The sequence below is a fragment of the Leptonychotes weddellii genome, chromosome 1, assembly GCF_054177405.1.
Source record: "Leptonychotes weddellii isolate Sample4059 chromosome 1, ASM5417740v2, whole genome shotgun sequence".
Taxonomy (NCBI): Eukaryota; Metazoa; Chordata; class Mammalia; order Carnivora; family Phocidae; genus Leptonychotes; species Leptonychotes weddellii.
In genome coordinates this window covers 46,669,826-46,694,741 of record NC_138369.1, presented here as the reverse complement: position 1 = coordinate 46,694,741, position 24,916 = coordinate 46,669,826, and the positions used below count along the sequence as shown (strand labels likewise).

At 38.6% G+C, this 24,916-nt stretch overlaps 1 protein-coding gene and 1 long non-coding RNA gene across 6 annotated transcripts in view; one reads left to right on the top strand and one right to left on the bottom strand.

Moving 5' to 3' along the window:
* Nucleotides 1–24,916, top strand: part of TMCC1 (transmembrane and coiled-coil domain family 1) — a 218,687-nt gene that overhangs the window by 106,053 nt on the left and 87,718 nt on the right. Inside the window, exon 1 of one of the 5 annotated variants that reach the window (XM_081801680.1) lies at nucleotides 8,872–9,012. The exons of 3 other annotated variants lie outside the window; for them this stretch is intronic. In XM_081801680.1, coding sequence (XP_081657806.1) covers nucleotides 8,974–9,012 — 39 coding nt within the window. In that variant the 5' untranslated portion in view covers nucleotides 8,872–8,973. Of the gene's footprint in view, nucleotides 1–8,871; nucleotides 9,013–17,045; nucleotides 17,271–24,916 lie in introns of those variants that run through there. One more of the 5 variants, XM_081801675.1, reaches the window with a different exon arrangement.
* On the bottom strand, nucleotides 7,975–8,553 carry LOC115942308 (uncharacterized). The gene is made up of 2 exons (XR_004076908.2): nucleotides 8,413–8,553; nucleotides 7,975–8,253 (listed from the first exon to the last, which is right to left on the bottom strand). It is a non-coding gene; the product is annotated as an uncharacterized LOC115942308 (long non-coding RNA).

The following is a 24,916-nucleotide window of genomic DNA, read 5'->3' as shown; positions in this document are numbered from 1 at the left end:
CAGGCTCCCTGCTCGGCGGGAAGCCTGCTTCTCCCTCTCCCACTCCCCCTGCTTGTGTTCCCTCTCCCGCTGTGCCTCTCTCTGTCAAATAAATAAATAAAATCTTTTTAAAAAAAGAAAAAGAAACTAAATAAAATAATAAACTAAATAAACTGTTTTCTCTGTACTATGGAATATTATGTAGCAATAGTAGAGATCCGTATATTCTGACAAAATTTTCTAAGTAAATTCTTGAATTTTTAAAAGCCGAGATCTTAGTTTGTTTAGGCCACCATGACAAAATACCAGACTGGATAGTTTATAAACAATAGAATTTTATTTCTCACAGTTCTGGAGGCTGGAAGTCTGAGATCAGGGTGCCAGCATGGCATGAGGGCCCTCTTCCAGTTGTAGACTTTTTGTTGTGTCCTCACATGTTGGAAGGGGCTAGGGAGCTCTGTGGGATCTCGTTTACAAGAGCACTAATCCAACCTGATGAGTGTAGTACCTCCCAGAGTTCCCACCTCTTAATATCATATTGGGCTTTAGCATTTTAACATATGAATTTTGGGAGGACACAAACATTCAGACCATAGCAAAGAGTTTTAATTAATATGTATATTATGATATTAGTTGTGTTAAGAAAGAAACCAAGCTAACCTGAAGATAATACTGCATACTTTTATAGGTAAATAGTATAAAAGTTCATTGTAAAAGAAGGATAAACTGATAACAGTGGTTACAACAATTAAGCATTCATACTTTACTTACGTAATTAAAGAACAAGAAGAATCCCAGATGAAAATCCATCAGAACACTGGTAGTAGTTACTTCTGTATGGTGATATTTTGAATGAAGTTTCTTATTCTTTATATTTTACTGTATTTTCTGAATTTTCATAAGAAATTTTTTATTGGAAAATACTAAATTACAAAGAGTACTTCATAAGTGGGAAATAAATAATTGACATATGGTTAATAAAATTAATTCTTATAAAAGTGGAATAGAAGAGTAAGTAGAATTTAATTAGGTGGAAAGATCAGGGAGTTTGGGGGTATGGGAGATGGTTGAGGGAGAGAGAAGGAACCCAGAATGTCTTAGCAACTTTTGAAGTTGTATAGAGCCATTGAACACTGCCTTATATTTTTAAGGCATTTATTCAATACGTATTTAATGACCTAGTAGGTGTCAGAATACCCCTATGAGCATATTAGGGTCCCTGCCCCTAAGAAACTTATGTTTTGATGAGGGGGATGAAGAAGAACAGATTACAATACAGTAGTCCCCCTTATCTATGGTTTTGCTTTTTTTTTTTTTTTTAGATTTTTTATTTATTTATCTGAGAGATAGATTGGGAGACAGAGAGCATGAGAGGGGGAGGATCAGAGGGAGAAGCAGACTCCCCGCCGAGCAGGGAGCCCGATGCGGGACTCGATCCCGGGACTCCAGGATCATGACCTGAGCCGAAGGCAGTCGCCCAACCAACTGAGCCACCCAGGCGCCTTGGTTTTGCTTTTTTACTGCAGCCCAGAAGGAGATAATCCTCCTGATGTATGATCAGAGGTCAGTAGTAGCTTTTTTTTTTTTTAAGATTTATTTATTTATTTTAGAGAGAGCACACAAGCGGGGGGAGGGGCAGAGGGAGAGGGACTCTCAAACCGACTCCCTGCTGAGCATGGAGTCCAACAAGGGGCTTGATCTCATGACCCTGAGATCATGACCTGAGCCGAAATCAAGAGTTGGACACTTAACCGATGGAGCCACCCAGGCGCCCCTAGGTCAGTAGTAGCTTAATGATATGTCACAGTGCCTACATCATTCACCTCACTGCATCTCATGTAGACATTTACCATCTCAAATCACCACAAGAGGAAGGGTGAGTACAGTACAATAAGGTATTTTGAAAGAGAACACATTCGCATAACTTAATTATATGTATGGTTATAATGTTCTGTTTTATTACTGGTTATGTTAATTTCTAACTGCCTAATTAATTTTATCATAAGTATGTATGTCTAAGAAAACACATTGCATATATAGGGTTCAGCACTATCAACAGTTTTAGGCATCCACTGGGGGTCTTGGAAGTATCCTCCACAGATAAGGGGGGGTCTACTTACAGTGTAGTAAGGAAGAATCAATTGGTAAGGTGGAGAAAGGGGTTGGTGAGGGTTGATAGAGAAGGCTTTCCTAAAGGTACAGATGTCTAAGCTGAAATTTGGAGTTAAGTTAAAATAGTGTGGGATGTCTAGAGAGAGAAAGCAGGGACCAGCACCTGGAACACCTGTAACCTGTTTTAAGGACTTATTTTTGTGGTGTTTAATTATTCCATATTTATAATCTTACTGAGTGTTCTTTGCAACATAGTAAATAATAGTCTCCTTAGTTGTTTGGCACTTGGTAAGCACATAATAAACTCTTTTTTCCTCTCCCTCCTCTATCTTTTCTTCTCTCCCTCTTCCTTGTAGGCATTTACTGCAGGTGATGCATGGCATGAGTTTTTTGGGGGAAATAAATGCAAATCCTAAAATATTGCTGATAAAAAAAGGGGGCAGCCTTAATTTAGCATATTTGAAAGAGCCATGCCCAGTTCACTAAAATAAAAATGCAATCTGATGTGGTTGACTGCTCTTTAAATCAGCTATCACAATGAGTTAGTTATGGAATTGAATACAAGAGGTATTCACATTTTTTGATCATGAACATCTTTTAACTTTTTACTACTTGGTAAAATGTACTACCTTCAGGGTTAATTATATTGACAGTGGCTTGGACCTTTATAAATAACTACACAAGTAACTTAATCTGTTCTATGTAGATAAAACGTGGTATCTGTATTATTACCTGTTGTGGGATTGCCAAGTGAAATTTGTTTTTGCAAGATAGAAATCTCGTATCATTTAAGGGGCCTGAATTGCCAGAAGAAGTCCGAAGCTGACAGCATTATTTACTAAATTTTTTGAAACTAGATTTCCTTCTTCCTTGTTTTAAAGGCAGACAGTAACTAAAAGAGTCATAGCTTCTGTAAAGAAAGAACCTGTCACATTATTATTTGTTAATGTGGGGGCTATTCCCATTTGGGCAGTTTATAGAAAAATGGTAAGCCAATGTGCAATTTAGAAAGGAGGAATAACTGAATTTTGTTACAGTCTACATTCTCATTCCACAAACAAAAAATATTCTGAACACTACAGGCTAACAACATATTGCCTTTTACTGTGAAAAACAAAGTTTTACTTACCACTTGAATTACACCTCTGCGTCCTTAACTTGTATTTTTTCTGCTGCATGGAATGCCCTTCCTCTTTTTTGTCCATTTGCAAAATACCTCTCCCACCTTAAAGACCCTGGTTTAAGACCTTTTTTGTCCCATAAAAGCTCATCACTCCTTTTGTCATTACTGTCCCTGCTGTTGGGGAGATGCCACATTAATGACAATTGTTTAAGTTTTCTGTTTTCTTACTAGATTGTGACCTGCTTAAAAGTAAAGGGTGTCATAAATACTTGTTTAGTGTGTGAATGAAAGGGGGCTTTCTGAAATGACCTGGCATTGCTTAATGAAAGCCTACTAAATTTTTAGGCTTAGTTTTATTGACTGGTAGCTAGCTGGCACTATCACTTCTGGCTCCTGTTACTTCTGGGTTATCACAGGACTCTGGTTAAAACCCACAGTGATGTTTGAACATGATTTATTTAATGTAACTCTATTATAGGAGTTCTTCAGTTGTGCCAAGCTTCGAGGAGACTCACTCAACTTAAAGTGTAAAGGTTCACATTTTTAAAAATAGAGTAATTATTCAGTTTCAGAAAAACTTGATTGCATGAATATCTTTAGTGTTTGGTTTTAGTGTGTTTTAAATTATTAAAAATAGGAGGAAGCATGATGTAATGGAAGCAGCAATATAGTGAAATTTGTATTTAGGGTTCCAGTTCTGACTCTAATACCAATTCTGTGATTTAGGGACAAGTTTGAAAACCTCTTTGAACTTTAGTTTACTTCTCTGTAAAAGTGTAGTTTGTATTACATGATATTAAGTAGTATACAACTTTAATATCTATTTTTAAAATGTGTTTATATAGAATTTTAAGAATGAAGTTTGTGGGGGAGGGACAAGTGTTTCAAATAAAGAAACCAGCTAAATTGGGTTGATTTGTTTAAGTTTTATAATATTTACCCAAGGTATTTGTATGTTTCTGTTGTTATTTTGGACTTTTTTTTTTTTTAAGATTTTTTTAAATTCAGTTAGCCAGTTTATAGTACATCATTAGTTTCAGATGTAGTGTTCAGTAATTTATAGGTTGCTTATAACATCCAGTGCTCATCACATCACATGCCCTCCTTAATGCCCATTACCCAATTACCCTATTCCCCCCACCCACCTCCCCTCCAGCAACCCTCATTTTTTAAAGATTTATTTATTTATTTTAGAGAGGTGGGGGGAGGGGCAAAGGGAGAGGGAGAGAGAATCCAAGCCGACTCCATGTTGAGTGGTGAGCCTGACATAGGGCTCGATCTCATGACGCTGAGATCATGACCTGAGATGAAATCAAGAGTCACCTGCTTAACTGACAGTGCCACCCACGCTTCCCTGTTTTGGACTTTTTTTTTTTTTTTTAAGATTTTATTTACTTATTTGACAGACACAGTGAGAGAGGGAACACAAGCAGGGGGAGTGGGAGAGCGAGAAGCAGGCTTCCGGCAGAGCAGGGAACCTGATGCGGGACTCGATCTCAGGACCCCCGGGATCATGACCTGAGCCAAAGGCAGACGCTTAACAACTGAGCCACCCAGGCGCCCCAGTTTTGGACTTTTTAAGTGATAATGTGAATCAGAAAGCAGTATAGTCCTAGGTAAAACATATGTACATGTTTATACATATGCAAGACAATGAATAATAAGGTAAGTACTAATGTTATCCCTAGTGTGGGGTTATATATGATGGATAAAATAAAGAGAATAAAATATTTTTCTACAAAGATAATAAAAACTAAAATAAAATGCCATTTCCTAAAGATTATGGCTTTGGAAGTAGATTATTATTTGACAAACAAGTAAGGAAAATGTATGGGGAGCTGCAGCCAACATGTCAAAGGCAGACTTCTTTCTGGTTCCTAGATCTACTTAAAACTCTTACTTATGGTGGAAAGCAGAAGACAGGTTTGCTTAGTGATTGATGTTCATCTCTTTTTTAGTTATGATGGGGACAAGAGTTGTTTTTTTGTTTTTTTTTAAGAGAGAGTGTGTGAGCAGGGGGAGGGGCAGAGAGAGAGGGATAGAGAGAATCTCAAGCAGGGTCCATACTCAAGAGCCCAACCCCAGGCTCGATCTCACAACCCTGAGATCATGACTTGAGCCAAAATCAAGAGTCAGCTGCTTAACCACTGAGCCACCCAGGCACCCCAAGGGAACTTAACCAAGTTCTTAAAATGGGGTGTGTGGACAAGCTTTAGGGGAATCCATTGACCATTTGGAATTGTGTCAAAAACACTGTATATGTCTATTCATGAATTTTATGTCTGTTACTCCAGTGACTGAGTTCATAGCTTTTAACAGATCTCTAAAGAGTTTGTGATCCAAAAAAGATTAAGAATCTCGGGGCGCCTGGGTGGCTCAGTCAGTTCAGCGTCTGCCTTTGGCTCAGGTCATGATCTCAGAGTCCTGGAATTGAGCGCCCCGCAATGGGCTCCCTGCTTGGTGGGAAGCCTGCTTCTCCCTCTCCCTTTACCTGCCTGTCTGCTTACTTGTGATCTCTCTCTCTCTGTCAAATAAATAAAATCTTCTAAAAAAAAAAAAACAAAAAAAAAAGATTAAAAACCCCATGGACAGTTCCTGTCTGTTTCTTCATAGAGTAAGGGGGTTGTGGATTTTCAATCACAGATTACTGGAAGGACAGTGTTTATTCAGGTCTTGGAGTAATAAAAGAATGATTGCAGAGCTGTTGATTTTTCTCTAGGTTATACATTTCTGCCTTCTAACTATTCTTTCGTAACCTTTGATCTTGGTCTACTATTTTCATCCTTTGCTGCCAGACACCTCAAAATAGATCATATTCAGAGATTTTAATTTTTCCCCTAACGGCTATGTTTATTAAAGATATTTTCAGTTTTTTGTTGTCTTATCAAGGATTGGATTGCAGTATTACACTCGGATGATTTTTAACAGGTCTTGTTGCCTTTGAACAATTAGAGGTTTGTGTTTATTTTAATAGGTAAAAAATTAGTAAGTTCCTCCTAGAATGAAGACACCATTCTTTTAATCCATAAGTCTTTTTTTTTTTTTTTTTAAGATTTTATGTATTTATTTGACAGAGAGACAGCAAGAGAGGGAACACAAGCAGGGGGAGTGGGAGAGGGAGAAGCAGGCTTCCCGTTGAGCAGAGAGCCCAATGTGGGGCTCGATCCCGGGACCCTGGGATCATGACCTGAGCCAAAGGCAGACACTTAATGATTGAGCCACCCAGGCACCCCAATCCATAAGTCTTTTTATGTGTACCTGGGACTTTGAGGATTTATATCCTGTTCAAGTCATCATTGATATTTTTTGTGTACCTAGGTGTGTAGACTTTTGACAGTTTTTTTCTAATTCCTTTTCCTCTTTCCTTTCTTTGGGAGGTGCGGGTTAGAAAGAATCTTGCAACTCTTTGCAGTCTAGCAGTTATCTGGGATTCCAGTTGATTATATCAGAAACACCTCATGTTTATATTTAAAACAGTATGTCTTTCTGTAAGGAACTTTATTATTTCCACACCAGCATCTCATTAGGTCTTCCTTCATTCCCAGGAGAAATTTTCTGAGTATTCAGTTTCATTGTGTAGGAAAAAGATGGAAGTACTGGTACTCTTACCCTTTAAAAACAAAACAAAACAAAACAGAAAACACACAGAACTCAGGTTCTCTCTCAGCCTGTCTTCCACTTGGACTTAAATTTCAGTCAGTTTAAATATTAGGTTACATTGCATATTCTGAACCTTAGATATGAGGGAGCCTTTACTTTCAGTCATAGTTGTTGATTAAAGTTTTCTTAGCTTTGGAATTTCACAAATAATTTAAATATGTTCAACCCTTTTCCATTTAAGGTTTTTGGAATAAAATTTTTATATATATATTTCAGTTAGAGTGAATTTTTTTTGGAGCTGTGGCATCCTGTTACTTGTTTGAATCTGGTACATCTTTGTACTCTTCTAAGGTATTGTGAAATATGTGTGTGATATTTTAGGTGAAGTTTTTAAAATTGTGCATCATATTTGGTGATAATTGGAAACTGGAGTGTGTGACAAGGGCATAGTTGAGAATAACCATTGTATAAAATATCTGTCTTTTCAAATTGATTTTTCACTTTTCTTGCGCAAAGGAAAAAAAAATTAGTAACACTATATGGTTTCCTCATGATAATGCTGATGTTTTAGAGAGAATAGTCCTGCTTTACTTATCTGAAGAATTGGGATATTAATACATATTTCACAAGGGTGTTTAAGAAATCAATAGGATAAAATATGTGAAATGCCGGGGCGCCTGGGTGGCTCAGTCGGTAAGCGTCTGCCTTCGGCTCAGGTCATGATCCCAGGGTCCTGGGATCGAGCCCCGCATCGGGCTCCCTGCTCTGTGGGAAGCCTATTTCTCCCTCTCCCACTCCCTCTGCTTGTGTTCCCTCTTTCGCTGTGTCTCTGTCAAATAAATAAATAAAATCTTTAAAAAAAAACAAAAACAAAAAAAAATGTGTGAAATGCCTAACACAGGGACTGCACATAGTAGGTTCATTCCAACAAAGACTATATGTGACATAAGCATAATCATGCTTACAGGGAATTGAGGATCACTAGAGCAAGGAAAATTAATATGTGCCAACAAGTTCTGCCCTGGTCAGTTTTTAAAATCATTTAGGAGTAATGAACAATTCAGACAGGAGCATGTAGAGTGGAAATTTCACGAGAATGAAGTTTTGTCCTTACATTGGTTGTCTGGCAGCAGAATCAAATAAATAGGAAGAGACTGGCAAACGATAGCAAAATATTTTTTATCTTTGCAACTGCCCTCAGGATTGTCATTTTCATACCTCTTTACCTACATTAATTCAGTCTGAGCTGTTTCTTTTGTTATGTGTGTAGATTTTTTTTTAATTACATCGTTCTAATGAGAGAAGTCAATTAACTCAGGAGGCGGCCTTAGTTTGTTTAACTTGGTAAGGAAGTTGAAGTCACCCTGTAACGAAGTTGAAGTCACCCACGAAGTATGCCTTTCTGCACCTGACATTCCTTCCCGGGGCGGGACTCCTCCCTGTGAATAAGAGGAAAGACTTGGCCAATTACCTTAGACAAAGCCGGACAGCTGCCGAGCCCAGCTGGGAGGAGTCTCCTCGGAGCAGAGCTGGTACAGTCACAGTCGGGGGCTTTTTGCCACCTCCTTTTATTCACACCATTTTACCCAGCAGATTACCTGAGGTGGAGGTTGAGAAGGGGGTGTCGCTCTTTGCAGGGGACCTCCTCCACTGGGAGGGCTTTAGGGTGGGAAGAATCGCAGTTCCCAGGTTTCTGCTTGAGGCTGATGCTTTCTAACCCCAGTGCGCCACTCCTCGCCCCACACAGACCAGAACATCAGGTTCGGTCCCCCGGAGTCTCAGGTGGCACCAGAGCGGCATCCTGGGCTGAGGATTTGGTGGAAAGAGAAGGGGTGGTCCTTCTGTCTGGACCCCTCTCGGCTGACTCACAGGAAGTGCTAACCGAGCTTGGCACTGGGCGAAGCAGCTCCAGGATTCTGCCCCTCCCTGCCGCGGGTCCGCCCGCCCTCTCCGACGTAGGCTTTGCAGTATCTCCCGATGGAACAATGAGGTGGTTCCAAGTTTGCTAAGACTCCCAGGGAAATTCTTTGGACTTCTGTGATAGTCTTCAAAATGTTTTGCCACCGACTTTTCCAAGAAGCTGTTTTTTAAAAATCAAACAAAAAACCCAAACCCTTCCCTTCGTGGATTGCTTTGTCTGAAGATTACTCAGGGTGACCATGGTTCAACGCTTTAGCCTCAGGAGGCAGCTATCCAAGGTGGGTAGCTTGGGTAGCTTTGTGTTTGTTTAGGGGAAACTCTCACTAGATTCGGCATGGTTTCCTTTTTCTCTAGAACTGTTCTGTCAAGCCTGCCTTCCTCCAGAGCTAAGGAGGGGCTGGGGGAGGAAGCGCTTCCTTTTGTTCTTTCCTCTGACAGACACAAAGGTTTCAGGCTGACTGCACTGGCAACTCCACATTTTGTTCCCCTAAAACCAAAGCTGTCATCTGTGAATTTGGAGAAAGTTATAGTTTGCTTCTGAAATACAGTTTCCAAGGGGGTGTGCGTGAAAGAGAATAGTGGGTAAAAAGTGCATTTTTAATTAGCAGTTAGTAGCAGCTTGTTGACCAAGATGAGAAAGCCTTATTGGTCTATGGAATCAGTGCTTTTGTACAAAATTTAGTATTAAACTGGGGAAAACTTCCGTAAAATAGTCCAATAAGCAAGACCTGCATAAAAATGTTAAAATGAGTGGTCGTGTTAAGAAATTCGCATAGTTAATGAAAGAGAGTGTGAAAAGCAGTAACCAGAAGGCTCACCAATCAATTTTTTACAGAGTTCTGTTTGAAAAGCAGGTTCTGTTTGTGCAGTTTTGAGGGAAAAGTTCTTTTAACCTAAGAAATTCAAACTTTAGAAAAAAAAAAAAAGGCAAAGCTCTCCTGGAAGAGGGGCTGCTGATTTTCTGAATCAGCCCCGCCGTGGCTAGCCCTCTTTTGACCCAGTCGTCGAGCTCTCTGTTTAGCTGGTGCAGGAACTAGTTTGGAAAGAGGTATGCTGAGAGTTGAGCTTTATTTCAAAATCATTCTGTTCTTTAAAAAGCCTATTCTAAAAAGGTAGTAGTTGGTGGCTGAATTGTGTCACAGTTCATTCCCTGCAGGCAGAAATTTAAATAGTAAATCAGTAGGCATTCTTTACTTTCTTGGTTGTTAGTCAGAATTGTTAAATCCTGAAATGTGTTATTATCTTAAGGGGAACCTTTTAGTTTCTCACAGGCGACCTCAGTATAGAATATGTGCACTCAGGCAAAAATGAGCAAAGAAAGCTCTTGCGTCCATCCACATGTCAAATTTCATCTCTTGGATCACCAAGCCTAACAGGGACTTTTTAGAAGTAGTAAAATAAATTTCCTTTGCTTCTCTTCCCCCAATTCTAGCTACGTGTGTTGGGGGTAGTGGGCCAAGAAGTCCCCAAATTCTTCTAAGCAATTTAAAAAGAATAATTTTTGTTAATCTTTGAACAACCTCTGGTTTATAGATTGCCAAATATGTAGTACATTTAAAAAGCAGATATGTAGATTCTCAGGGCAGTAATTTTTTTGCACAAGAATGCCTGAAATAGTTCAGGGCCAGGTGATAATTTTCTAATTAGCAAATAACTTCATTCTAGGTACTTTGCTCCCAATGTTTCCCAATTATTTTTTGAACTTTTATGCTTTTGATACTATATGCCCTGCTGTGACTTATAGAAAAGACACTTCAGGGGAATTAGGAGCACATCTTCTCTATAACATGAAGAAATAAAAGGTACATGATATAAAAACATTCAAAGAGGTAACCTCTTTGAATTCCCTTTTTTTTTATCACCCCTCCCCTCCATGTTAACATGGTTTCTAGGTCCTGTACTGAATGGTGAGGACCAAATCTAAGGAAATTTGTTTTCTATCAAATGTCCTTAATATAGTATACATTCAGTAATGAATTGAAAAAATAATATTAATTGTTTCAATCTGTGTGGGTGCTGAAATATGAAAGAGAAATGAAGTTTTATCAATAACCTTTTTTTAATTTTAGTGGATGCCCTGTACCTCTGTTCTGTTTTTTCAGCTAAACCCGTATGTTACCTGAGATCACAGGACCTGTCTTAACCCAGTACGTGGTATTTCTGGCACACGTTGAACACTAAAAGTGAAATTAGGTTTTTGTAGGTCAAAAACAGTTGGCTAGAAACTGCATGCAATTTCATATGATTCCAACTTCAGTAACAAGTATTTTTGCCAATAAGAAATAATACTCCACAAGTATAGAATTGTCTTAAGATGATCTCATATTTTAAAAAGCAGTTTCCTATTTTAACAAAAAGAATACTCATGTGATCATCTATAAATTCTGTTGGAAATTTTTTGAAAGAAAACGTAAATGTTTGCAGTGATTTTATTTATTTATTTTTTTAAAGATTTTATTTATTTATTTTGACACAGAGAGACAGCGAGGGAGGGAGTATAAGCAGGGGGAGTAGGAGAGGGAGAAACAGGCTTCCGGCTGAGTCCAACACAGGGCTCCATCCCAGGACCCCGGGATCATGACCTGAGCCTAGGCAGACGCTTAACAACTGAGCCACCCAGGTGCCCCATGTTTGCAGTGATTTTAAACCTAGTTTCTAATTTAGATTGTTTTTATCTTGTTTGATAGCCATGTTTACTTACACTGGATATTTTCCCTAGAGTATTCAAATGATTCCTCTAGGCTAATGAATGTTCACATCTGAACTTGTAAAAGGAGGAAGGAAATTAAGAAATAGGTGAAATAAAAACCTTCATTTTTAAAAAGAGATGCTCAGTAATCTTTTTTACTAGATCCTAGTTACCTGACTCCCAGAGAATTTCTCTTTCTTTGCTACTTTAGATTATTTTCTTTCTACCTAGTTTTCTCACATATGACTTCAAAAATATTCACTAAAGAAAGCTTTTTCTTTCTGCCCTACGTCCTCTGTATGAACTAGTCAGAATAGTCTGGAACCTGCCAATGAGGACTTATCATGTAATTCTCTTAACAAATGTTCAAATTAGGTGGTATCAGCTTCACTTTGTCATTAAAGAAACAGGTTTGGAGAAGTTAAGTCATTTGTCCAAACCTGGAGGTAGAGTCAGGTTCAAACTTAGGTCTAATTCCATACCCATTCTGTTTCCCCACACTGTCTTCCTAAGCTTCTGGTGTATTAGTCATTCTATTGTAATCGCTCATGTTTCTCCATATGTTTATACCTGGTTATAGACAACAGTATAGTAAATAACTTGGGTAACTTCCTTAGAGCAGTTCTTTCTCCTGCAGTTGAAATTAGTATCCGATAGGGTTTAAATTTATCAGTCAAACTTGGTAAGTGTTTCTTGCAATTGAAGTTTTTTTCTTTGGCCAGAGAAACATTGATTTCAATAAGATAGCTGATTTAATAAGGTCATATTAAATGCAGTTTGAAGTTTACTGCATGCGTTTGTATGAACCTTTAGACTATATTGCCTTTTAAAAAACTTCTATTAAGGGGAGAGTTACTCTTAAGTTTCTATAATAATTTTTTTTTTAAAGATTTTATTTATTTGACAGAGAGCGCAAGTAGGCAGAGCGGCAGGCAGAGGGAGAGGGAGAAGCAGGCTCTCTGCTGAGCAGGGAGCCCGACGTGGGGCTTGATCCTAGGACTCTGGGATCATGACCTGAGCTGAAGGCAGCTGCTTAACCAACTGAGCCACCCAGGCGCTCCTATAATAATGTTTAAGGGATGAAATATCATGAGTTACACATTCAGAAGTTCTTAAGTCACTTTGGCTCTAACCTTCCCTCCCCCATCTTTTAACTGGGTAATAGAAAATCAGATTTTTTTCCAGAAACTTCAGTGTTTTAGGAGGTATGATAAAAGCTGAGGAGGCTTTGAGAAATGATTTTAAGATAGATTATTCCAGTAAAATACTATACCCTCTTATTGTACTTTTGAATGGTAATGATTCTCATAAGTTCAAAAATTAAAAATTTACCTAACTGTGGAGGTGCCTGGGTGGCACAGTTCGTTAAGTGTCTCACTCTTGGTTTTGTCTCAGGTTGTGATCTCCGGGTCCTGAGATCAAGCCCCACCTCCTTGCCCCTCCCACTTGTCCTCTCTCTCTCTCTCAAAAAACCCCAAACCCCCCCCCTTTTTTAATTACCTGTGAAATCTTGCTTCCAAATGTGTCTTTTCGACTGATTTATATCCCTGCCACCTTAGATAACCAGTTTCTTATTTATCCTTCCACTGTTTGTTTATGCATATGTAAGAAAATGTGAACATATGTTTCCTGGCCCTTCTAAAATGAAAGATAAATGCTGTACAGTTTGTTCTAAGATAACTTGGACTTTATAATTTTCCAGATATGGATCTAAATAGTTATTTCAGTTTGGGGTTCACATTTATTTTTAACATTTTCATGGGAGGCTTAAGTTCTTTAGGATAGGTATAGCAACACAGAATGTACTCTCCATATCAAAGATAATTAAAATAACAGCAAATTAATGATGGCTTGATTCTTTTTCAGTTCATACCACGTTTCTTTCCTACTTGGTTTGAATGCTCTCTCTTGCTATATTAAAAATTTTCAGGGGTGCCTGGGTGCCTCAGTCGGTTAAGCATCTGCCTTTGGCCCAGGTCATGATCCCAGGGTCCTGGGATCGAGTTCCCCATCAGGTTCCTTGCTCAGCGGGGAGCCTGCTTCTCTCTCTGCTGATTCCCCTGCTTGTCCTCTTACTCATGTGTGTGCTCTCTCTCTCAAATAAGTAAAATCTTAAAAAAAATTTGTCTTTTCATTTGGTAAAAAACATAGGATATAAGAATCATACCAGTAGGGGTGCTTGGGGTGGCTCAGTCGTTACGCGTCTGCCTTCGGCTCAGGTCATGATCCCAGAGTCCTGGGATTGAGTACCCTGCACTGGGCTCCCTGCTCAGTGGGAAGCCTGCTTCTCCCTCTCCCACTCCACCTGCTTGTGTTCCCTCTCTTGCTGTGTCTCTCTCTTGTCAAATAAATAAATAAAATCTTAAAAAAAAAAAAAAAGAATCATACTAGTGTATCTTGGGTTGGCCTGTGAAGAGATTAATGGCTAAGAAATAGGACTTGCGGGTTTTTCCCCCCAGTCCTCCCACTGATTTGTTGAAATCACTTGATCCAGACTTGTAGAGCACTTGAAAATATGATTATCTAAAAATGTTATTCTTTCTCTTCCTACATTTGGTAGTGTCCTATTATTTGTTACCAGTTTTGTATTAGCATAAGAAACTTAAGATTTAGGGAGGGATTGATCATAATTTGAGTTCATAATAAAAACTTTTTTTCTTTTTCTTTTATTATGTTAGTCACCATACAGTACATCATTAGTTTTTGATGTAGTGTTCCATGACTCATTGTTTGCGTATAACACCCAGTGCTCCATGCAATACGTGCCCTCCTTAATACCCATCACTGGGCTAACCCATCCCCCCACTCCCCTCCCCTCTAAAGCCCACAGTCCATGGTCTCTCATGGTTCGTCTCCCCCTCTGATTTGCCCCCCTTCATTTTTCCCTTCCTTCTCCTAATGTCCTCCATGCTATTCCTTATGTTCCACAAATAAGTGAAACCATATGATAATTGACTTTCTCTGCTTGATTTATTTCACTTAGCATAATCTCCTCCAGTCCCATCCATGCTGATGTAAAAGTTGGGTATTCATCCTTTCTGATGGCTGAGTAATATTCCATTTTATATATGGACCACATCTTCTTTATCCATTCATCTGTTGAAGGGCATCTCGGCTCTTTCCACAGTTTGGCTATTGCGGACATTGCCTCTATGAGCATTGGGGTGCATATGGCTTTTTTTTTTCACTACATCTGTACTTTTGGGGTAAATACCCAGTAGTGCAATTGCTGGGTCATAGGGTAGCTCTCTTTGTAATAAAAACTTTTTTTCAAAAGTAGTTTCTTTTGAAAAAAAATTTCTTTGAGAGAGTGGGCATGTGGGAGGGGTGAGGGAGGGGCAGAGGGAGAGGGAGAGAGATTCCCAAGTAGACTCCATGCACCTGACACTGGGATTGATCTCACGATTCTGAGATCATGACTTGAGCCGAAATCAAGAGTTGGATGCTTAACTGACTAAGCCACCCAGATACCCCTTCTTTTGAATTTCTCTCTGATTTCTTTTGGGTTTATGACTTGGTATATGTGCTGCTGAAGTGAGCACTGGGTTTATGACTTGGGATAACATATATGACTTACTTAATTTTTCTGTGAATGTATTCTTATCAATAAAAGGAAGAGGGATCTTTCACTTCCATCTTAATTAGGGTCTTTTAAAGGTATTTGGAAGGCTAAAGTGGAAAATTTTATTTAGATTATACCGCAATTTTTAAAAAAGTATTTTGAACCCTTTTAATGTTAAGTACTATATGGGTACAGTGAAGTATTATATGTAATTTAAAACCTCAAAGGGGGCGCCTGGATGGCTCAGTCGTTAAGCGTCTGCCTTTGGCTCAGGTCATGATCCCAGGGTCCTGGGATCGAGCCCCGCATCGGGCTCCCTGCTCTGCCAGAAGCCTGCTTCTCCCTCTCCCACTCCCCCTGCTTGTGTTCCCTCTCTCGCTGTGTCTCTCTCTCTGTCAAATAAATAAAAATCTTAAAAAAAAAAAACAAAAAACCTCAAATACATATAGGCAAGGGAGTCTCTGCTGGATGAATACTTTCAAGTCATGGAAATGTGTGCAACATCTTTTTTTTTTTTTTTTTAATTTTTATTTATTTATGTGACACAGAGAGAGACACAGCGAGAGAGGGAACACAAGCAGGGGCAGTGGGAGAGGGAGAAGCAGGCTTCCTGACGAGCAGGGAGCCTGATGCGGGGCTCAATCCCAGGACCCTGAGATCATGACCTGAGCCGAAGGCAGTTGCTTAACCAACTGAGCCACCCAGGTGCCCCAGTGTGCAACATCTTTTTATGCTGTTTTTATTTTATCTCCGTTACTTCAGAGATCAACTGGTTTCATACTTGGAAATACAATGTTTGGTGTTTGTATTTAGCCAGAAGTTAAGTGCTACATCTTCCTGTGAATCATTAATCCACTTTTAGGAGGCTTAAATCAGGGAGTGGTGTCATCAGCATTGAAGGATTGTTCTGGTGTATTACATAACCAAAATAGGAAGACTGATAACTGCTCTTCTGTTAATGAAATGAGACCCTTAGTAGGACTACTTCTGTGTATTATGGATGTGGTGGGAATAGGTAAGGAATAGAGAATGGCTTTCTTTCTCAGATATATTGGCAATAATAGTCTAAAATAGAGAAACTAATTTAGTAATATGTGTATGGTAACAAATATTTTTGTGATACTGATGCCAGTTTAAATTTTAAAAATTACAGTAAGTTATAGACTGTAGATCTGAGAAAGTGGAATATGCTACCAACAGAAGATAGTTAACCTCCTTGGAAGTGTGTTGCTTTTTTTGTTTCATAAGTACGCAACTACTCTCATTTGGTGTTGATTTGAATGTTATCTTCCTGAGAGAGATGGATATAGTAAATGACTCAGAGGGTTCTTTGAGGTAGAAATATGTTTACCAAAGGCTGTTTTGAAGATCAGTGAGCTGATACACTTGAAAGTGCTTTGAAAACTGTAAAGTACTGTATTAATTTAAGAATTTAAGGTGATGGTATTTTCATTATTCTGTTATTCCATAAGTTTTTTGTTTTTTTGTTTTTTAAAGTAGGCTCCACGCTGGGTGTGGAGCCCAACACAGGGCTTGAACTCACGACCCTGAGATCAAGACCTGAGCTGAGACCAAGAGTCAGATGCTTAACCGACTGAGCCACACAGGTGCCCCATAAGTATTTTTTTAAGTTTTATTTATTTTTAAGTAATCTCTACACCCAGCATGGGGCTTGAATTCATGACCCCGAGATCAGGAGTCGCATGTTTCTCTGACTGAGCCAGCCAGATGCCCTATTCCATAAGTATTTTTGAAAAGAAGTGATTGTTCTTTAAAACTGTAATTTAAAATACACACATATACCCACCTCCCTCCCTCCCCCGCCTTTTATATGTATGGAGGCCATCTTTGGTTGGTAGCAATGATTGCATCTGGAAAGAAGACCTGGGACACTGGGGTTGAGGGTGGGAGGTAGACTTGCTTTTAAAAACTATTTACCACATACATAACTTTCTAAAATAATAGCTCTAGTCAAATGTGTTAAAAGTTCATAGGAAACAACATAGGGTTGCTGGAGGGGAGGAGGGGGTAGAGGGATGGGGTAACTGGGTGATGGACATTAAGGAGGGCACGTGATATAATGAGCACTGGGTATTATATAAGACTGATAAATTATAGATCTGTACCTCTGAAACCAATTATACATTATATGTTAATTTCTAAAAATTTAAAATAAAATATAATCGTTTAAAAAAAGAAAACTGTCTTTAATAGGAGGAACTTGACCACAAGGAGGGAGTATGGAAACAAGAAGCACCACTCTGTTTTGCTTCCTATATCATGAGGTACCTCACATGCCAAAGTAAACAAATGGAAAACTAAAAAATAAACACCAAATGAACAACCACAACAAAAAAGTTCAAAATGTAGAAGTGAATTTCAGGCTCACTATTTTTCAGTGAAAACCATTGCTGATAGTTTACTTAAAGATTAATGGTTGAAAGATGGTATTCTTCTGGGCTTGGTACTTTCTCCCAACCATCCAGCTATTATTCACAGATTGAAGATAACCTTTGTGTGTAAAACATAAGTTTGCAGTATAGAATCACTAAACTTTTAAGAATTTTTTTTTTTAAGATTTTATTTATTTATTTGACAGAGAGACACAGCGAGAGAGGGAACACAAGCAGAGGGAGTGGGAGAGGGAGAAGCAGGCTTCCCACTGAACCCGACGCGGGGCTCGATCCCAGGACCCCAGGATCATGACCTGAGCCAAAGGCAGACACTTAACAACTGAGCCACCCAGGCACCCCCCTTTTAAGAATTCTTTAAATGAACCTGTTTAGGCTAAGCATTCTTTAAATGAACCTGTTTAGGCTAAGTTAATCATAGTATTCTGAAAGCCTGTTTTAGGAATGTTGTATAAAGTCAGGAACACATTTTACTTGTTTTATCTGTATATAGAAGATGCATGTGATACTTAATATTATGAAATATTCTGATTTGTTCTTAATCATTTTGGCTTACATGAGAAAATGAAAAGAAAAATTGGCTCTTTTGGGGTTAGTTAGAACTTAGCCTCTGCTTTATACATGGACCTGTAACAGAATCCTATTGCAAAACACGATTAAAAGGAAGACAAGGCAAACAAACTTGGCCTGTGGTAACACAGGAAATTTCCATTAAATTTCAGTTTGTTCTATCAAGCGTTTTTATAAGAAGATCACTTTGTCTTTACTGAAAATTTTAATATCTATTATTTTTAGGGAGTTCTAATATAAACATCCTTTCAAAATCTAATCTGAGAGTTAGTTTATATTTTTATGGGGAAATTTAACCAAGGTAATGGGGTTCCAGCCTAAATGGCTTAATTTCTGTGGAGTGAACAGAGAGGTAAATCTGGAAAACTATCTTTGAGATAATATATGTGGATCATTTAATATTATCGCTTAGTATGTGGAATTTTAACTGCAGACTCTTATTATACTTGTCTAATATTCTTTCCCTGCCTTTGAATTATTTGAAGATATACAATGAAATCATCATACAAACAACACCCATTCTCTTTTTGGTATAGAGTATGTTTGTGTTGAGACTTAGGAAACTAGCCACAGATGTTGGTCTCAACAGATTCCCTTCGGACAGAATTGGAAATCTGACCCATTCTACTCAGTAGCTAGTGGTGAATGATTGTTTTGAGTCTTATGAAATGATGTTATTTATCATTGTATTCGATAACACCCAACCATTAGGACTTTAAAGAAATTTTAGAGCATATAATACACATTCTATATATATTCTAACTTGAAAAGAACTTGGAACACATTAAGCAGAGATAGTAAGTTGTATATAAAGATGAACATCGGGACGCCTGGGTGACTCGGTTGGTTAAGCGTCTGCCTTCAGCTCAGGTCATGATTCCAGGGTCCTAGGATCGAGTCCTGCATCGGGCTCCCTGCACAGCGGGGAATCTGCTTCTCCCTCTCCCTCTGCCTGCCACTCCCCCTGCTTGTGGGCTCTGTCTGACAAATAAATAAAATCTTAAAAAAAAAAAAAAAAAAAAAGATGAACATCTACTTCATTTCTTACTACTCATTTCCTTTACACATGATACTCTAGCTGCACCCCTTCTTTGCTATTTTTCAAATGTACTACAGTTCTGCCTCTGTTCCTGTGCATTTATTCTTCCTTCTGCCTATAAAGCTGTCCATCCAAATACAGGTGGTTCAGCTTATGATTTTTCAATTTTTTTTTTTTAAGATTTTATTTTATTTATTCATGAGAGACGAAAGAGAGAGAGAGAGAGCAGAGGGAGAAGCAGGCTCCCCACTGAGCAGGGAGCCCGATGCGGGACTCCATCCCAGGACCCTGGGATCATGACCTGAGCCGAAGGCAGACGCTTAACCATCTGAGCCCCCCAGGCGCCCTGATTTTTCAGTTTTATGATGGTGTGAAAGCCATATGCATTCAGTACAAATTGTACTTGGAATTTTGAAGTTAGGTCTTTTCCATGGCTAGCCATATGCAGTATGACACTTTTGTGATGCTGAGTAGTGGCAGCAGCTGTAGCTCCCACTCAGTCACACAATCACAAGAGTAAACAACTCATACAACTATTCTGTACCCATACAACCATTCTGTTTTTCACTTCCAGTACAGTATCCAGTAAATTACATGAGCTCTGCAGTACTTTATTATCAAATGGGCTTTGTGTTAGATGATTTTGCCCAACTCTAGGCTAATGTAAGCATTCAGAGCACAGTTAAGGTAGGCTAAGCTAAGCTATGTTTGGTAGGTCAGGTGTATTAAATGCATTTTTGACTTAAAGTATCTTCAACTTACAATGCATTTATTGGGATGTAACTCAGTCATAAGTCAAGATCTGTATCTGTATGGTTTGCTCTTGTAATCTTTGAGGTCACAGCTCAGAGGTCACCTTTTCAGCAAGGTTTTGACTGTTTTCTTTAAAATAGCAAAACTACTTAACACACACACCTTTCCCCCAACTCTCCTTATCTTCCTCTTCAGTTTCTTTTCTTTTTTCCCCTCCAGTGTACTTAGTATCATCTGATACATTATATATTTTTCTTACTTTTGTGTGCCCCCTGCCCAGTGTAAACCTTATGATAAGGATGGTTGTCTCTTTTGTTCCCTTCTACGTGCAGGAACATAGAATCGTATCTGGTATCTGATAAGTGCTAAATAAGTATTCATTTCATGAATGAAGTTAAGTATAAAGAACAGTGTTAAAAAAAAAAAAAAAAAAGAATGGTAAGTCTCCTTGTCTATTTTCTTCCATCTCTTCCCATTCTGCTACCACCATGCCCATCTCAGGGTACTTCTACTTCAGCCTCCCTTCTGCTGCAGAATAATCTCATGTCTGATAAGACTTGCCATGTAATAGACACCAAATAAATATTTGTTGAATATATGCTAATACTATCTTCCCCAGATATCAGACAAATCTAAAAGTCAGAAATGGCGATAAACTGGCAACCTGCTCTGTTCTTGAATTACAGGTATTCTTATTTTTAAATTCATCTTTTTGATGAATTGCCTATTCTGGTCTCTCCTACCATCATCTTTCGTCTGTATTATTGCATTAACCTCCTAACTAGTACTCCAGCATCTACGCTTGCCCCATTAGAGTTTATCACAAGAGACAGAGTGATACTAATAAAACTTAAGCCATGCTCTGGTAAGCGCTGTGAATTGTGCAAGACTGTTGAATCTCAGATCTGTACCTCTGAAACAAATAATGCAATATATGTTAAGAAAAAAAAAAGAAGAAGAAGAAGGTAGCGGGAGGGGAAGAATGAAGTGGGGGAAATCGGAGGGGTAGACGAACCATGAGAGACGATGGACTGTGAAAAACAAACAGGGTTCTAGAGGGGAGGGGGGTGGGGGGATGGGTTAGCCTGGTGGTGGGTATTGAGGAGGGCACGTTCTGCATGGAGCACTGGGTGTTATGCACAAACAATGAATCATGGAACACTTCATCTAAAACTAATGATGTAATGTATGGGGATTAATATAAGAATAAAAAAAAAAGAGAAGTCTCAAAAAAAAAAAAAAAAAACTTAAGCCAGATGATGGCATTCCTAAGATCAAAACTTTAATGTCTTCCTTTCTCATTCACCCTGTGTCGTCTACACAGTCTGTCTGTCCATTAACTCTGACATCATATTCTATTCTCCCCTTTGCTCATTCCACTCTGGACATACTGGTCCTCTTGCTGTTGCTGAAACATACCAAGCATACTCCTCCTTCAGAACCTTTGCAATGTACTTTATCCTCTGCTTGGGATGCTCTTCCTCCAGATAGCTACATCACTCATTTGCTTATTGCTTTCACATCTTTCCTTAAAAGTTATCTTCTCAGATCATCTCAGTGAGACCTTCCCTGAGCACTCTAAAATTACCATATCCCCTTGTTTTATTTTTTCCCCTAGCATTTATTACCTTCTAATATACTATATCATTTACTAATTTATTTTGTCTGTCTTTTTCTTTCCTGCCCCCTCAAGAATGTAAACCTTGGAGGGATTTGTCTGTTTTGTTTATTAATGTATCCTTTGCACCTAGAATACAGTAGATGGCTAGTTTCTATTTATTGAATACATGAATGAAACACTTTTTTGAAAAAAAAAAATTGGGAGAAAAGAAAAGAGCCATCCTGAATTAAAAACAATATTCCATGGAATGTTGTATTTTATTATCAAACAGAAATCTTAGTGTTTAACTTTTTTGAAGTGATTTTGTCATTTCCCTTGTATGCAACCAAAAACAAAACATAAGTCTTTATTTTTAGCTTTTTTGTAATAAAACCCTAGAGATTTCTTCTTGCCAACAAGAAAAATTCAAGTTAGGGGTGCCTGGCTGGCTCTGTCGGTGGAGTGTGCAACTCTTGATCTCAAGAGTTTTGAGTTTGAGCCCCACGTGAAGTGTAGAGATTTCTTAAAAATAAAATCTAAAAAATCCAAGTTATTCACACCTCATATTCAGTTTGATCCTACAAAATAGATCAGTCAAATATTATTGTCCTACTTTGTAGATATGTAAGATTTCAGTGTTTCTTAAAACTCTTCAGTAGACATTAACAAAGAAGTATTTCTTGTTTTGGTAGTAAATGCCAAATTCCTAAGTAGCTTAAATTCTAGTTGGGAAGACAAAGCTTGAAAGAAGAGAAAATCTATTTATTGTGTCCAAGTGTTTCCTATATACTAGTGCTCTGAGAGCTTAACAAGGGAAAGGTAAGCTAGGAGAGCTCGAAGGAGATGGGCTTTGAAAGACAGTTGGGTAGGGGCACCTGAGTGGCTCAGTCGTTAAGCGTCTGCCTAAGCGTCAGCTCAGGTCATGATCCCAGGGTCCTGGGATCGAGCCCCACATCGGGCTCCCTGCTAGGCAGGAAGCCTGCTTCTCCGTCTCCCACTTCCCCTGCTTGTGTTCCCTCTCTTGCTGTGTCTCTGTCTGTCAAATAAATAAATAAAATCTTAAAAAAAAAAAAAAAGAAAGAAAGAAAGACAGTTGGGCAGTGAACCAGTGAGAGGAGAGGGAACAACAAATCAGTCCAAGGATTATTGTCTGTTTTCTTCTCTGCAGTATCCCTCAGACCTGGAAGTCTCTCCCATAGTTTGTTTATTGAAGGAATGAATGTGATAATGAGAGCATAGTGCTCTACATAATTAGTGAAAACTGCTTGGCCAACAGATTTAGCAAAGAAAATGTATGAAGACGTTTTATGAAGCCAAGTCTGGAGGGTTTAGATGCCAGGATACAGATTTGAGACTGGTTTGGTTAAGTGTTAATAATCTAGACCACGTTCTTAAGTAGAAGGAAACCCATGATGTAAATAGTATGCTAAGAAATTCTGTCTAGGGTAACAGCTCCTTAACAATAGAACTTTCTGTGGGAATGGGATTCTATCTGTGCTGTCCAGTATAATAGTCACTAGCCGCTTGTGTATGTTACGTACTTGAACTGCATCTATTGTGAATTAGGAACTGAATTTTAAATTTAACTAATTTTTTAATTTAAATAGCCACCTGTAGTTAGTGGTTACCATATTGAACAGTGCAAGAGAATACTGAATAGTTTGGAGAGTGAACAGACTAGGATTGAGAGAACAAGTAGTAGGCTTTTAGAGTAATCCGGGCATGAATGATGAAATTTAAAAAGGGAGAATATGCATTGTTTAGAAGAAAGATGAACAGAATTTAATGAAACTGAGATGAAAGAAGGAAGACCCAGATTTTAAGCCAAGACACTGGGTAATGAGGAATTTAATTGTTAAGAAAATAGGAGATTTCAGGGCACCTGGGTGGCTTAGTCGTTAAGCATCTGTCTTTGGCTCAGGTCATGATCCCAGGGTCCTGGGATCAAGCCCCGCATCGGGCTCCCTGCTCAGCGGGAAGCCTGCTTCTCCCTCTCCTACTCCCCCTGCTTGTGTTCCCTCTCTTGCTGTGTCTCTCTCTGTCAAAGAAATAAAATCTTTATTAAAAAAAAAAAGAAAATAGGAGATTTGGGTCAAGCTGATTGGTGGTTTGTTGGTTTGGGTGCAAGTTCGAGTGTGTATATTATGTCTTTGGTGAAGATTGAATGGCTAAGTGGAGAGATTTTGCATTTAGAAATAGAGAATTTGGGGTTGGATAATGGTCATGATGTTAGAGTTTAGAGGTAAAGTCATGAGTGGAATCTGAGTCTGAGTTTTGAGCAGATAATAAAGGAGTGAAGGTGGTGATGAGTGTCAAATGCCGAAGAGAAATTAAAGTGAAGATTGACTGAACTTAGTCATACAACTATAGATTTAGTAGAGGAAGACATCCAAGAGATTGTCATCTAATCCATTCATTTTACAAGTGAGGAAAGTGATGTTCAGTGATGTGAAATAAAATGTTTAAATATACAGAGCTTGTAAATGTCAGTTGAGGGCTTGAACCTAAGTTCTCTGCTGACCCTTTCAGTTTACTGCTTTTCTCATTATGTTGGCAAAACAAAATCCTACTGAGAAACTTCAGTAGAGTGTGATGGAAGTTAGATAACAGTAATAAGAAAGTACAATATGGATGGAGAAATGGAATTAGTAAGTGTGGGCAGCTTCTTTGAGAAACCTGGCAGTGAAAAAGGGATTGAAATGATACACAATTGAAAGAGGCAGTGAACTCAGACCAAAGTTTTATTTTGGTTCCAGAAGTATTGTTGAATAAATTCTGGCATGACAGGCAAGGGATAAAGTGCCAAAGTGGTATTATCTTCCTCTTACTGCTGCTTAGGGAGATGAAGTAATTGACTTGTAGGATATATCATCTTTGGTGCCAGAAATAGTCCTTAGATCTACCGAAACTATTAAGTGATCAAACCTCCTTTTTCCAAAAAGAATCCTACCTTACCACACATTGTTCTGTTTTGGTTCAAGATGTAGATTGTTGGTGTGGTTGGCATTTTACTTGGAAAGATAGGACTTCATCGTATTTCCTGTTCTCAGGCCGTTTGATCTGCTAAGACCTAAAAGGAATTCAGAGAGTCAAATCTTCAGCATGAAGACTTTGAGTATGTTCTTTTTGTAATTTAATTACCCAACCACCATTGTTTGAGGATATTTGCCATGATATTAAAGAACCAACTATGGAAAGTTATATGTGCCATAATATGTTAATTATCTCAAAGCTGGGGTGGTTTCAGGGGGAGAGGTTTCCCTGATTCTCCCCACCACCACCAAAAATGTACCACAAATGATACCTTTTTACATCTTTAAAATAGGATACCAGGGCGCCTGGGTGGCTCAGTTGGTTAAGCGACTGCCTTCGGCTCAGGTCATGATCCTGGAGTCCCGGGATCGAGTCCTGCATCGGGCTCCCTGCTCAGCGGGGGGTCTGCTTCTCCCTCTGACCCTCTTCCCTCTTGTGCTCTCTGTCTCTCATTCTCTCTCTCTCAAATAAATAAATAAAATCTTTTTAAAAAAAATAAATAAAATAAAATAGGATACCATATTG